This window comes from Salvelinus fontinalis, chromosome 36, assembly GCF_029448725.1.
Source record: "Salvelinus fontinalis isolate EN_2023a chromosome 36, ASM2944872v1, whole genome shotgun sequence".
Taxonomy (NCBI): domain Eukaryota; kingdom Metazoa; phylum Chordata; class Actinopteri; order Salmoniformes; family Salmonidae; genus Salvelinus; species Salvelinus fontinalis.
In genome coordinates this window covers 13377276-13392488 of record NC_074700.1, presented here as the reverse complement: position 1 = coordinate 13392488, position 15213 = coordinate 13377276, and the positions used below count along the sequence as shown (strand labels likewise).

Sequence of the window (15213 nt, the reverse complement as noted above, 5' to 3'; positions counted from 1 at the left end):
GAGATCCGCTTGCACAAGTCCGGTCAACTCTTATAAGGACATCAGTGCCTGAATTCATGTGAAAGCCTGAGTATTTGTACATACTGGTTTCTAGTTATGTTTCAGGCCTATAGTATATCACTAGATCTCCCTCTTGACCCCCCCCCCCCCCCCCCCCCTCTCTAACCTGTGTTGAACTCTGTGGGTCTCTGTCCCCCACCACCATGTTACGCAGTCTCAGCGAGTCATTGAGCCCCTGTGGCTTCTGGTACAGCCTGTTCCTCTCCATCAGATGCTCTGACACCTCACTGTTCTTCCTCTTGTACTCCTCCATCACCTGGAAAAGACAAGGGAACTGAGGGATACCAGGGAGGTGGAGGGAGGAGACTGCGTGAATCAGGCCTTCGTGTTTGAATTGCTGCAAAGAAACCACTACTAAAGGACACCAATAATAAGAGGAGACTTGCTTGGGCCAAGAAACACGAGCAATGGACATTAGAGCGGTGGAAATCTGTCATTTGGTCTGATGAGTCCAAATGTGAGATTTTTGGTTTCAACCGCTTTGGCTTTGTGAGATGCAGAGTAGGTGAACGGATGATCTCCACCGTGGAGGAGGAGGTGGGATGAGGTGCTTTGCTGGTGACACTGATTTGTTTAGAATTCAAGGCACACTTAACCAGCATGACTACCACAGCATTCTGCACCGATGCGCCATCCCATCTGGTTTGCACTTAATTGGGACTATCATTTGTTTATCAACAGGACAATGACCCAAAACACACCTCCAGGCTGGGCCTCTCGAGTTGCGCAGCGGTCTAAGGCACTGCATCGCAGTGTTGGCGGCGTCACTACAGACCCGGGTTGTATCACAACCGGCCGTGATCGGGAGTCCCATAGGGCGGCGCACAATTGGCCCAGTGGCGTCTGGGTTAGGGAAGGGTTTGGCCGAGGTAGGCCATCATTGTAAATAAGAATTTGTTCCTAATTGACTTCAAATTTATTTGTAAAGCCCTTTTACATCAGCTGATATCTCAAAGTGCTGTACAGAAACCCAGCCTAAAACCCCAAACAGCAAGCAATGCAGGTGTAGAAGCACGGTGGCTATGAAAAACTCCCTAGAAAGGCCAAAACCTAGGAAGAAACCTAGAGAGGAACCAGGCTATGAGGGGTGGCCAGTCCTCTTCTGGCTGTTCTGAGTGGAGATTATAACAACATGGCCAAGATGTTCAAATGTTCATAGATGACCAACAGGGTCAAATAATAATCACAGTGGTTGTCGAGGGTGCAACAGGTCAGCACCTCAGGAGTAAATGTCAGTTGGCTTTTCGTAGCCGATCATGTTCAGAGTATCTACCGTTCCTGCTGTCTCTAGGGAGTTGAAAACAGCAGGTCTGGGACAGGTATCACATCCGGTGAACAGGTCAGTGTTCCATAGCCGCAGGCAGAACAGTTGAAACTGGAGCAGCAGCACGGCCAGGTGGACTGGGGACAGAAGGGGTCACCAGGCCAGGTAGTCCTGAGGCATGGTCCTAGGGCTCAGGTCGAGAGAGTGAGAGAGAGAATACTTAAATTCACCCAGGACACCGGCACTTATCGTAAGAGTAGGGGTGTTAACCCCGGTGTCCTGGCTAAATTCCCAATCTGGCCCTCAAACCATCATGGTCACCTAATAATCCCCAGTTTACAATTGGCTCTTTCATCCCCCTCCTCTCCCCTGTAACTATTCCCCAGGTCGTTGCTGCAAATGAGAACATGTTCTCAGTCAACTTACCTGGTAAAATAACGGTAAATAAATAAATAAATAAGACAGGAGAAATACTCCAGATATAACAGACTGACCCTAGCCCCCCGACACATAAACTACTGCAGCATAAATACTGGAGGCTGAGACAGGAGGGGGTCGGGAGATACTGTGGCCCCATCCGACGATACCCCCGGACATGGCCAAACTGGCAGGATATAACCACACCCACTTTGCCAAAGCACAGCCCCCACACCACTAGAGGGATACCTCCAACCACCAACTTACCATCCTGAGACAAGGCCGAGCATAGCCCACAATGATCTCCACCACGGCTCAATCCAAGGGGGGGCACCAACCCAGACAGGAAGATCACGTCAGTGACTTGCCTAGTTTTACAAAAATAAAGGCTGTGTAAGGGCTATTTGAACAAGGAGAGTGATGGAGGGCTGCATCAGATGATCTGAACTCCACAATCACCCGACCTCAACCCATTTGAGATGGTTTGGGATGTGTTTGACTGCAGAGTGAAGGAAAAGCAGCCAACAAGTGCTCAGCATATGTGGGAACTCCTTCAAGACTATTGGAAAAGCATTCCCCATGAAGCTGGTTGAGAGAATGCAAAGCTGTCATCAAGGCAAGGGTGGCTGCTTTGAAGAAAATATATTTTGGTTTGTTTTAACACTTTTTTTGGTTACTACATGATTCCGTATGCATTATTTCAAAGTTTTGATGTCTTTACTAGAAAAACCCTTGAATGAGTAGGTGTGTCCAAACTTTTGACTGGTACTGTATATACAGGGCCTAAGGAAAGTATTCAGACCCATTGACTTTTTCCACATTTTGTTATGTTACAGCCTCTGAAATGGATTAAATAGTTTTTTCCCCTCATCAATCTACACACAATAACCCCATAATGACAAACAAAAACAGGTTTCCAGACATGGGACATTACATAAGTATTCAAACCCTTTGCTCTGTACTTTGTTGAAGCACATTTGGCGGTGATTAAAGCATCGAGTATTCTTGGGTATGACGCTACAAGCTTGGCACACCTGTATTTGGGGAGTTTCTCCCATTTTTCTCTGCATATCCTCTCAAGCTCTGTCTGGTTGAATGGGGAGCATCGCTGTACAGCTATTTTCAGGTCTCTCCAGAGATGTTCGTTCGAAGTTCAAGTCCACGTGTCCCGAAGTCACTCCTGCGTTGTCTTGGCTGTGTGCTCAGGGTCGTTGTCCTGTTGGAAGTTGAACCATCGCCACAGTCTGAGGTCCTGAGCACTCTGGAGCAGGTTTTCATCAATGATCTCTCTGTACTTTGATCCGTTCATCTTTCCCTCGATCCAGACGAGTCTCCCAGTCCCTGCCGCTAAAAACATCCCCACAGCATGATGCTGCCACCACCATGCTTCACTGTAGGGATGGTGCCAGGCCTCTTCCAGGCATTCATGCCAAAGAGATCAATCTTGGTTTCATCAAACCAGAGAATCTTGTTTCTCTTAGTCTGAGAGTCTTTCGGTGCCTTTTGGCAAACTCCAAGCGGGCTGTCATGTGCATTTTTACTGAGGGGTGGCTTCCGTCCGGCCAGTCTATCATAAAGTCCTGATTGGTGGAGTGCTGAAGAGATGGGAGAAATTTCCAGAAGGACGACCATCTCCAAAGAGGAACTCTGGAGCTCAGTCAGAGTGACCATTGACCTTCTCCCCCGATTACTCAGTTTGGCCGGGCGCCCAGCTCTAGGAAGAGTCTTGGTGGTTCCAAACTTCTTCCATTTAAGAATGGTTGAGGCCACTGTGTTCTTGGGGACCTTCAATTCTGCAGAAATGTTTTGGTACCCTTTCCCAGATCTGTGCCTCAACACAATCCTGTCTCCGAACTCTACAGACAATTCCTTTGAATTCATGGCTTGGTTTTTGCTCTGACATGCACTGTCAACTGTGGGACCTTTATATAGACAGGTGTGTGCCTTTCCAAATCATGTCCAATCAATTGAATTTACCACAGGTGGACTCCAAACAAGTTGTAGAAACATCTCAAGTATGATCAATGGAAACAGGATGCACCTGAGCTCAATTTCGAATCTCATAACAAAGCTTCTGAATGCTAATGTAAATAAGGTATTTCTGTGGGTTATTTTTATACATTTGCAAAAATGTATTTGTCATTATGTGGTATTGTGTATAGATTGATGATAATTTTGTTTTATTTAATCCATTTTAGAATAATGCTGTAATTTAACAAAATGTGGATTAAGTCAAGGGGGTCTGAATACTTTCTGAATGCACTGTATATATGGGGGATTGGAAATGATGCAGACAATTACATTTTTTTATTTTGTATTTTATTTAACCTTTATTTAACTAGGCAAGTCAGTTAAGAACCAATTCGTATTTACAATGACGGCCTACCAAAAGGCAAAAGGCCTTCTGTGGGACGGGGGCCTGGGGTTAAAAAATACTATATAAATATAGGACAAAACACACATCACAACAAGAGAGTCAACACAACACTACATAAAGAGAGACATAAGACAACAACATAGCAAGGCAGCAACACATAACAACACAGCATGGTAGCAACACAACATTATCAACAACATGGTACAAACATTATTGGGCACAGTCAACAGCAAAACGGGCAACAAGGGAGAGACAACAATACATCACACAAAGCAGCCACAACTGTCAGTAAGAGTGTCCATGATTGAGTCTTTGAACAAAGAGATTGAGATAAAACTGTCCAGTTTGAGTGTTTGTTGCAGCTCGTTCAGGTCGCTAGCTGCAGCGAACTGAAAAGAGGAGCGACCCAGGGATGTGTGTGCTTTGGGGACCTTTAACAGAATGTTACTGGCAGAACGGGTGTTGTATGTGGAGGATGAGGGCTGCAGTAGATATATCAGATAAGGGGGAGTGAGGCCTAAGAGGGTTTTTATAAATAAATAACATTGATGGAAGCTACAAGCTATCTGCAGGATTAAAGCTGATCTACCCCCTAAAAAATAAATAAATAAAAAGCTACAACTCTATAAAACTCTCGTTGTGCACGGCAGTCAATGGGTTTAGCTATCTTACCTGTTTCAATGGCTGAAAGTCGGACCTTTGAGAAATGTTTTGATGCTGAAAGTTTACTAGCTAGTTAGCTACATATCTTGCAATGGGCTTAATGAAAATTCTGATTGGCTAGCTAGTCATTTTAAGGGACCAGTCAAATAGGCCCTTTATATAAGAAAATACATATTTCTTTCATACAAAAGTTTTTTTACTTTTATGTAGTAGTACTAAATGAACAAAAGCAATACCATTGTATTAATAATAAAAAAGGATTAGCTTTGTGAAGGAAAATGTTATGTTTGTGCTCTTCTAATAACCAGTTCGACTGGGTTCATGCAAGTGACTGATTGATTGTGCTTCGGAGGAATCCTCACTCTCAGTATAAGCAATTTGGCAGTATGCCCAGAACATTGCTTTGAGAATAAATAGGGATATCTCAGTTTCAAGGTCTCAGCTTGGAGAGAACAAGCCTCATGAGGTATTGGTCGATCACATGCAGAAACCAAATGTTAATGATGAATTAATGATGAATAATGAATCATGTAAATCATGCTAATATAACTTGTCTGTGTAAGCAGCATATCAGAGAACTAATGGGACTGCCCCGGCAGAGCTCCCGACTGACATGTACTATGGTGCATTTAAGTTTGTTGGAACCTGACCAGCTTGCTGATAATAAAGAATGATTAATTTAATATTGACTTCAGGTGTCCCTGGTGGTAATTTCCACGACAGTGTATTACAAGTTCAATGGTGTTATTGTTTTTTTTTTGCATTCATTTTTACTAGTTGTATTTTTTTGGTAGATTTTTACACACTTAATTTATTTAATCGACAGGTGATACTACCCTTTTGGTGCATTGGCTTAATGCAGGCAAATCTTTGTGCACTCGTTGTTTTAATGCAATTAATACAGGCAATAATTTTCTTTCCATTTAATTAACCATTTGCCTTTCTTTCCTGTCCTCATGCATTGAATAGGACATGTCATGTACAGTATGGGAGACACCTCCACCTCCTTTTTCCTTTTCTCCCTCTCTGTCTCTTTTTGTATCCCTCCTCCACGTGTTACGGGACTAACATCAGGGGGTGGAAGAGGGGCATTGTGCCGGAGCAGCACTGGATCCAGGAGTTCAAATTGAGAGAGAAGAGATGCTCACTCAACTGTGTCCAGTGCGCCATTGTCGCAGATTCCCATCTCTGCTTTTTAAGTAGAGCTCTGCCTGCGGACAAGAACACTGGCAGAAGGATGGGTCAGTGTGTAGGATCACATGTAATGGAACACATGCATGTTCTGATGCGGAATGGATGGAAACGCCTCAACATTCTCACACCACCTCTTTGTTGATATTTTGCCAAATGTAAATCAGTGTGCAAATGGGTCCCATTCATTCGGCAATGGTGGACATATAGACAGTCATGAACCCCCTTGCCCTCCATGTGAATATTTCGCATATAATGATCATATATATTGCAAGCAATGATAAGGCTATTATTATTTCCTTGTCTCTTGACCACTTGTTGAGTATTAAAGGATAAATTACCCAAAATAAAAATAGCAATTCATGTATGTAGGCCTATTTGTTTAATATTCAGAATTTATTTATAAATTAATGCTAAACTTTTTTTCTATCACTTAATTCCCCAAATGTTATGCTTAAAATAATTCATTATCGTCAAAATCTCAGAAAGCTCGTCAACAAATTCTAGTTGAATGGGTTCAAACAGCATGTACCAAGTAAAGTCATATGCTGCTTTGATTTATTCATGTGGATTTTAACACCCAGGATGATCTTTGATTGAGAGTTTAGTGATGGCGTGGAGAAAATACGCAAAACACAGAGAAAGGGGAGAACCAGGGAGTCTGTGTTCCGCGCCATTGAAATGCAAATATCAGTGAGGAACAAGAAGAGGTTGTGTGTCTGTGTGTCTCTGTTTGTGTGTGCCTGCGTAGGGGAGCGGGGGAGGTGTGGCGCAAGTTTTGGGCAGCGAGAGACTACTTTAGGAAAACAGCCACACACGCACTCTCCGCAGCTCATATGACGGCGCATTTATAGGGATTTCTGCCCCTCTTTGATTTCTTCCATGCAAGGGACCAACGAGCTATACCGTTGTCTACATGCATTTAGAAATTCTAAATTTCCTGAAATGTGAGTTTGGATTCTGGAACGTGAAGCCTACAAGTGCGTAAAGTGGCCAGTGTTATTTATTCGGCGAATGCCCCCCTTCTCTCAGTCTCCTCGTGAATCATGTCACGCCGGAAGCAGAAACGACCGCAGCAGCTCGTTAACTCGGACCAGGGGGGCACGCGGATACTATCGCACGGTGAGAAAAGTTTATTATGCTTATTCTAAGGCATGCGTCTGTTTTTTTCCCATAGGGTATTTCCCATAGTTCTATGAATGAATCAACAAGCAAAGTTACAGGTCGGAATTTACAACTATGATGGCGTTCAATAGGGTTATCAAGGTAACGTTATAAGATGGCTTTGTTTGCAGTAACTGCAGTTAAAATCCTGCTAGGTAGTAGGCCTTAAGTCAAAGTTAGTTTATTTTGTTATATTTTATATGTAAATACCTCAAATGTTTCCTTTCACATCTAAAAAGTCATTTTACTCAGGTGACCAATCATCAGCATATATTGATATGTGTATCTCTGTGCTTTGTTTGCATATTTTTTTTAATTGCAAAAAGTAATTTGCTCTTGCAATAAGTTCGTTTAGTGGACTGCAATCTGGTGTAGTTCTGCAATGGGCCCCGTAGTGGAGTCCCAGGTACTTGAGGGCTGGCCCTGTAAACTTTTCCCTGTGGCCTGGATGATAATATCCATCTGTGACCATTTTCCTGTGATGTTTAGTCCTCTAGGAAACTAACAGGCTGCTCAGGGCTGACAACTGGAGGTCTTTCATTACTTAGACGACAGTCTCCCTATTCATCAACAATAAGGCTGGATCAGGGGGGGGGGGGGGGGTACTTTTGGTAAAGATCTCTCATTCTCTCTGCTTCTATTCTCTTCTCTCTATGCTTTTCTCCCTCATGTTTCCTTTCCTCCTTGTTCTCCCCACTTTTCTACACTCTCAATGCTCACTGAATGCTTCCCTCTCTACCCCTCCTACTCTATTGACTTGATGTGTTAAATGCATTTTAGAGGGGGTGATGCAGAATGTTTGCACCTTCACTTGCATATAACATTTTCCACACCTTAGAAAATACAAATGACTTCTTAGAAGTTCTACAGGTACATTTCCATAGAGGTGAACTTGTTTTAAATAAACTTGTTTTGCACACTTTGATGTCTGTGAAGAGAACCAAGCTAGACTATTTAGCAGCAGCTACCAGTACAGTCATCCATTCCATGTCCCTGTCCCTCTGGGAGGGAACAGTTAGTCTTCCATTGTCCATACTCCCCTCCCCCTTCTTTTCTCTCGCTCACTCTGTGCTCAAGATTCTGAAAGAATTTGACCCCAGAGCTCTAAAGGTCAGATGAGTAGACCAATCACAAGCCTCTGGACAGTGCCCAGTACCCTTAGCATGTCCTGACCTCTGACCCCTGATGTGACGTCAGGGGGGGGAAGGGAGAATAGGTAGATGAAAGAAGTGAACTGCTGCAGTGAGGGGCGGGTTAAGAGGGGTTATGGGTTGTCTCAAATGGCCATTGTCCGTTTAAACATGTCATAGCAGCAAGGTGGTCTGCAAGCTTTTGTGTGGTAAGAATACATTTGGAGAGTTATGCTCAGGGAAGAGGATGTGGACAGAAGACAAGATAATATCATAAAGAGGGAAAGACTCTCTGTATGTTTCTAGACTATTAATCAATATCTGCTAATGCATTGCTTTACAAGAGAAGACTGCAACTTTAAGCTTGGGATTTAAATATGAAACAATTGTTGTAATCAATGATTACAGTTAAAGGTTTGGACTTTGGGACTTACTTTGACCCACACTTCAATCCAATAGAGCATGTAGCCTTGCACCAAGCCTTTCATGGTTCTTATGGGGACTTAACATCAATGAATTTGATCATGAAACTGAACTTTCCATTTGGTGGAATAGAGTGATTAAGGGGCACTAGTCTTAATTCTTCTTTTTCTCTCTCTGTCCATAGATGACCAGCTGTTAGCCAAGTCACCTTCCACGTCTCTGGGCTCCGAACTGACCTTCTCTGGGTCCTCATCGTCGTCCCCCACCTCCCTCGAATATCACCAGCCCCCCCTGGCCCCTCGGTCGTCACCTGGGGGTCTCCACGGACCCTCCCTCCCCAGTGAGAGCTCTTCGCCCCCCCACTGGCCCAGCCACATCGCCCCCTATACCACCACCACCTCCCTCCCCAACACCCATTCATCCCTCTCTCCAGACTTCCCTCACCCCTCCTTATCCTCGCAGACGCAATCCCTGCCACTCAACCTCAATCAGACATCGGGCCACTGCCTCTCCCATCAGGCCCACTCCCACGCCACTATGACTTCACCACAGATGGGCAGCTCTGCCACCACCACCACCACTACTTCCTCCTTGTCTTCCTCCCTCCCTCCCCGCCAGGAGAGCACCAGTCCTGGGCATCAGAATGGCTCCAGCCCACCGGTGCCGGGGCTAGGCCAGATCCAGGTGCCCCTGACCCTGGCTGTGGTCCTGGAGGAGCTGAGGGTGCTGCAGCAGAGGCAGATCCACCAGATGCAGATGACTGAGGAGATCTGTAGGCATGTTCTCCGGCTAGGAGGTGCCATCTATACCCAAGACACCTCCCAGGCTGGTAGTGGAGAGAACCACCAAAGATCCACAGCAGGATCCCCCTCCCCAACACACCATTCCTATTCAGTACCTGTCCCATCCTCGGCCTCCCCTCTCCTGGCCTGCCTCCCCTCCCTCCTCCCTCAGCCCACTGTCTCCAAGCCCAGCCTCTCCTCTCACAGTAATGGGACCAGAGCATCACAATCTACCTCGCCCTCCACCACATGGAGCTCCTCGATAGCATCCTCCGTGCATCCTCTGTCCCTGGGTCTGCCCCCGCGCTACCTCCATGAGAAATCCTCCAACACCTCCCCGTTCGGCCACAGTAACGGGGTCAGCTTCCCCACCCCGCCCCTCCCCACCACCAGCCACTCCCAAGACCACCTGCTGCTGTCCAGCTCCTCCTCGGCTGCGTCCTCATCTGCAGTGCGTCCACAGCATGCTTGTAAGTTTTGTGGTAAGGTCCTGAGCAGTGATTCCTCGCTACAAATCCACCTACGCTCCCACACGGGGGAGAGGCCCTACCTTTGTCCCGTCTGCCTCAGCCGTTTTACCACCCGCGGGAACCTCAAGGCCCACTTCCTCCGCCACCGTGAACAGAACCCGGAACTGTCGCTCTCGCTGCTCCCTCCGGCTCTGGAGCAGCCCGCCCCCGTTGCCACCACCGCAGGCCAGAGACGCAGGAAGCGCCGGGCGGAAGACGAGGAGCCGCCATTCGGTGGCGTGAAAGGAATGACAGAAGGAATGGCGCTCAGTTTCCTGTCCGGGGCGTCTCCTCGGCTTTCCCCTTCATCTATGCCTATGCCACCCAGTATGGACATGGCACTGTTGTCCACGGCTCACTCCCTGCTACAGCTGAACAGGGCCTCCGCTGCAGCAGCCAGTGCCTCGAGTAGTGTGTTACCTTCATCATCATCCTCATCCTCCATGGGTGGCCAGTTCAAAGGGGTGAAGCAGCAGAGGTTTGATGAGAACACCCCTCCACACTCCACCATACATCCAGGCTCTCCCTACTCCCAGCTGGCCCACTTCCCCAAGATTCTCTTCCCCGGAGGACCCTCACCCCACCACCTTGCCCTCCTCTATCCCCCAGGGTCCCACACCACTGCCTCTCATCTCACCTCCCCCCACACCCAGCTCCCCTACCCTCCCTACTCCAAACCCCAGACGTCCTCGTCCTCCACAACCTCCTTCACCCAAACCTCCGACACCTCAAAGTTGCAGCGGCTGGTCATGAAACTGGAGAAGCAGCACCAGGGAGGGGGCCAGTCGTCCTCCTTTGGCCCAGCAGACGGCTTTTTCTCAAACAGGGACACCCACGGCCACGACCTGACCACCAACTCCTACCGCAGGGAGATGATGGCAGCCCTGGGCCTCAACCCCAACCCTGGGGCCATGGTGAGCAGCAACAGCCAGGCACAGGATCTCCCTGGATCCACCAATCCCGCCCTGTCTCCTAATCAGTGTGGGGTGTGCCTGAGGGTGCTCTCCTGCCCCAGGGCCCTGAGTCTCCACCAGGCCACCCACCTGGGTGAACGCCCCTTCCCCTGTAAGCTGTGTGGACGCTCCTTCTCCACTAAGGGAAGCCTGAGGGCCCACCTCGCCACCCACCGCGCCCGCCCGGCCAACTCCCGCACCCAGAACTCTTGCCCTCTGTGCCCGCGCAAGTTCACCAACGCCCTGGTGCTGCAGCAACACATCCGCATGCACCTGGGGGGTCAGATACCCCCGGGGGGAGAGGGGGAGGAAGGTACAAATATGGCCCAAGAAGATCCCACCGATCTGAGCCAGATGACCACAGACTCTCGATCCAAACCCTGCCTCCAAGGCCTCCACCCCCTGGCCTTAACAATGACCAGCTCCATCTCTAACCCACTGGTCAGCAACATGGACTCAGGAGGTCCAGCGACCAAGGAACCCCATGCAGCTGACCCGAGCCCCCATATAGAGGGGGAGTCTGAACCCTCCCCCTTCACGGCCAGCATTAGCCCACCTCTGACCCATAATCCCTCCCCAGAAGACCCCATGCTCCTGGGGGAAAGATCTGAGTCTGACGACGGCCCTGCTGGAGCCTCCATAGAAAACTCGCAAGACTCCCCAGCTGACCTCTCTAACACCAGCCCAAGTAGGCGACCATCCTTGACCAGCTCCCAGCCCGCCTCAGCGGTGGAGGGTGATGTAGAGGTGAAGGAAAACGTCCCTCTCGCCCTCTGTGTCCACAGACCGGGTGTGGATACTGATAGTAGTCGGTCAGGAAGGCTCACTAACAGCTCTAGGTCGACCACAGAGAACCAGACCAACTCTCCAGATGGACTCCTCCTCAGCCTTGAATCTGAATCCAGCCCGAACTCCCCTGCCACCCTCAACCCCTCCCCCACGCCCACCCTCCCTGCCAGCCATAAAGCAGCCCAAGAGCCAGCCGCAGCCCAAGAGCCAGCCCCCCAGGCCTCCAGTATTACCCCACAGGAGCCCAATCCTGAAGGGGAAATGGCCCCATCTGAAGGGGGGAGCGAGGGCACAGCACCCAGTGATACCTCATCAGTAATGGTGCCTGAGAGTGAGAAAGTGACCCCTAGCTCCACAGAGGAGAGTGATAGGGCTCCAGAGGAACCAGAGGCCTCCCAGCTAGCCACCCCAGCATCAACGCCCTCCAAACCCTACTCCTGCACTCTGTGTGGGAAGGCATACGCCAGCCGCAGTGGATTAAAGGTAAGCATAAGGATGGATCGTAATTAGAACCATACGTTCCAATGGATATACAAACACTTGACGGAAGCTAAATTGTGATTCTTGAGCTTTGTCTATCCCTCATGTTTTACTGTGTTTTCATGCTAGCAAATGTATTCTAGTTAAAGTAATTGATCACTTAACCAATACCATTTTTCTGTGTTTCCATCAACAGGGGCACATGAAGACACACCCTGTGTTGACCAACGTCCCCGCCGAGACTTCTCCTTCCGCCACTTTGACCAATGACACTGTGGAGGATCAGAGTTCTTTCTCAGCCAATGGGAACAGTGGGGAGCAGGATGAAAAGGAACGGCTGGCCAAATCTCCTGAGAAACTCGTTACCTTAGAAGATCAGCCAATCACTGCTGGTTCTGGGGAGGAAGCAGAGCAACCTGCGGACACTACTGAGTAAAACGGCATATGATTGGCTGCTGAATGGTGTCAGCCAATTTTTTTTTAAATTAAAGGCCCTGACAAGGGAATGTATTTTCATCACAGAATTAGAATTGATTCCATAAAGATTGATTCTTATTATGTGTAATTTTGCTACTAGTCAGTTGGGTCTATTTTGTCTATAATAAAATGTTAGATTGTTGTGAAGTACTAATTCAGTCAGCATCTCGGCATGGTTACGATACCACCATCTCAAAGAACACGAAGAGGCCTTATTTGACGATACGATGTCACAGAATTCTCTTGTAGTGTAACGGCACACAATGAAGTTTGTGTGTTGGATCACAATAGAATAGATAAGCAGGGATGTATGTTTTAGAGAGCAGCTAGTTCTAGTCAAACATATGAATGAAATGTCTATTTGGAATGGGAAGGAAGTGAAGGAGAAATAGGTGAAATATCACTCTAGGATATATGGTACGAATGCCATACCAAGACAGGCTAGTGTAGTAGTGGCAGTTTTCTTGTATACTGAACAGAAATATAAATGCAACGTGTAAAGTGTTGGTCCCATCTTTCATGAGCTGAAATAAAATATCGCAGAAATGTTTCATATGCACAAAAAGCCTATTTCCCCAATTTTGTGCGCAAATTCGTTTACATCCCTGTTAGTGAGCATTTCTCCTTTGCCGAGATAATTCATCCACCTGACAGGTGTGACATATCAAGAAGCTGATTAAACAGAATGATCATTACACAGGTGCACCTTGTGCTGGGGACAAAAGTCCACTTCAAAATGTGCAGTTTAGTCACAACACAATGCCACAGATATCTGAAGGTTTGAGTTTGAGTTTATTTTATTTTTACAGGGACAGTGCACATTAATCAACGTTTCAGTAAAAGTGCCGGTTCTAGCCAGCCGGCTAATTTTCAACCGCAGTCCCTGGGCAGGTTATTATAAGCGGGGGAGCGTGCAATTGGTGTGCTGACTGCAGGAATGTCCACCAGATCTGTTGCCAGATAATTTAATGTTCATTTCTCTACCATACGTTGTTTTAGAGAATTTGGCAGTATGTCTAACCGCAGAACACGTGTAACCATGCCAGCCCAGGACCTCCACATCTGTCTTATTCACCTGTGGGATTGTCTGAGAACAGCCATCCGGGCAGCTGATTTAACAGGAGTATTTCTGTCTGTAACAAGCCCTTTTGTGGGGAAAAATAAATTCAAATTTGCTGGGCCTGGCTCCCAAGTGGGTGGGCCTATGCCCAGTCATGTGAAATCCATAGATTAGGGCCTAATTTATTTCAATTGACTGATTTCCTTATATGAACTATAACTCAGTAAAATTGTTAGATGTTGTGTTTATATTTTTGTTCAGTATATATATTAACTGTGGTTGCTATGTGTATGTTTATTTACATTATTTTTTTTTTACAGACTTTTCACTTTTTAAACTGTCTTGCTGCTGGACTGTTTCAATGGAGTTGCACTGGCTTTGTACATTGCTGTCCATACATCCATTGAAACAGTGATTATGAAAATGTGGATTATACTGACGATGATTGTTACACTGACCAGTCTGTATATACAATGTATGTTGGCAATCCTGGTTCCTGCTGTTATGATTGACCATACAGCAGCAACTTTTAGACATGAACAACAATGCGCTATATTGGTGATTGTAATCGGTTCATCCATAATTGATTGGATGTCTCTGCACAGGGATGTATTGAAGTAGCCTGGAATTCAAACAGATGGTGCTATGCTTCACTGTTGTGAAGTTTGGGTACCAGGCTATAATAAACCAACTGAACCTCCCAAGGACCAGAATTAATTATGTCTGATAGATTTACATCCTCCCTCCATGTCTTTTGTCTCTCTCTACCTCTAACATCTCTTTTTCTCCCTCGCTCTCCTCCTTTTCCCTTTCTCCTTGTCTCTGTCCTCCACTTCCCTTTCTCTCCTCCTCCCATCTCTCTCCCTCCCCTCTCTCCCTCTCTCAAAGCACTTGAGAGTTCAAGTTTTCGGCTGCGTCCTACATTAGATTGGTTTAGTTTTTGTACTTTTTTTTAGCCTTTGTATGGTTTTTCCCAACCATTGTTTTTGTAGTTATGATAACACGTGCTTCCCATTTTTTGATGTAAAAAAATAATAAAATGATGGTGATGGTGGAAAGAATTGCTTTTTGGTTGTTGTCAGTCTGTCTGGCTTTGTGTATTGTTTGTCACAGTCTGTCTGGTCTCAGTCCATTCATTGGTCTGTTTATGTATTCTGCTTCCATGTCAACATGTTCTGTATGTCTGAGTGTACTCTCGCCATCTACTTATTCTGCCTTTTTTTGGCTTCACTTTCTTTTTATATGTACCAGTTCCTTGGTTCTGTGGTGTGTGTCTGTTTGCTTGCATGCATGCATGTGTGTGATATGGATAATCAGTGCTTGTGTGATTGAGAGTGCAGCTGTAGAGCCCCCCCCCACCCCACATCTTATTCTGTCATACTCGCTCTCTTTCATTTTCTCTTTCATTTTCCCTCTCTCTGTCCTCCCCCACCTAGTGTAATAGTCTGACACAGGAAGCTCTAATCCTCACACA

At 46.8% G+C, this 15213-nt stretch overlaps 1 protein-coding gene across 1 annotated transcript; it reads left to right on the top strand.

Annotated features, from left to right (window-relative positions):
- The first annotated feature begins 6725 nt into the window (after positions 1-6725).
- LOC129835232 (sal-like protein 4) lies at positions 6726-14800 on the top strand. Its single transcript, XM_055900758.1, has 3 exons — positions 6726-7094; positions 8874-12205; positions 12399-14800. The coding sequence occupies exons 1-3, from the start codon at positions 7019-7021 to the stop codon at positions 12636-12638; spliced, it is 3648 nt and encodes a 1215-aa protein (XP_055756733.1). The 5' UTR covers positions 6726-7018; the 3' UTR covers positions 12639-14800.
- Positions 14801-15213: the final 413 nt, after the last annotated feature.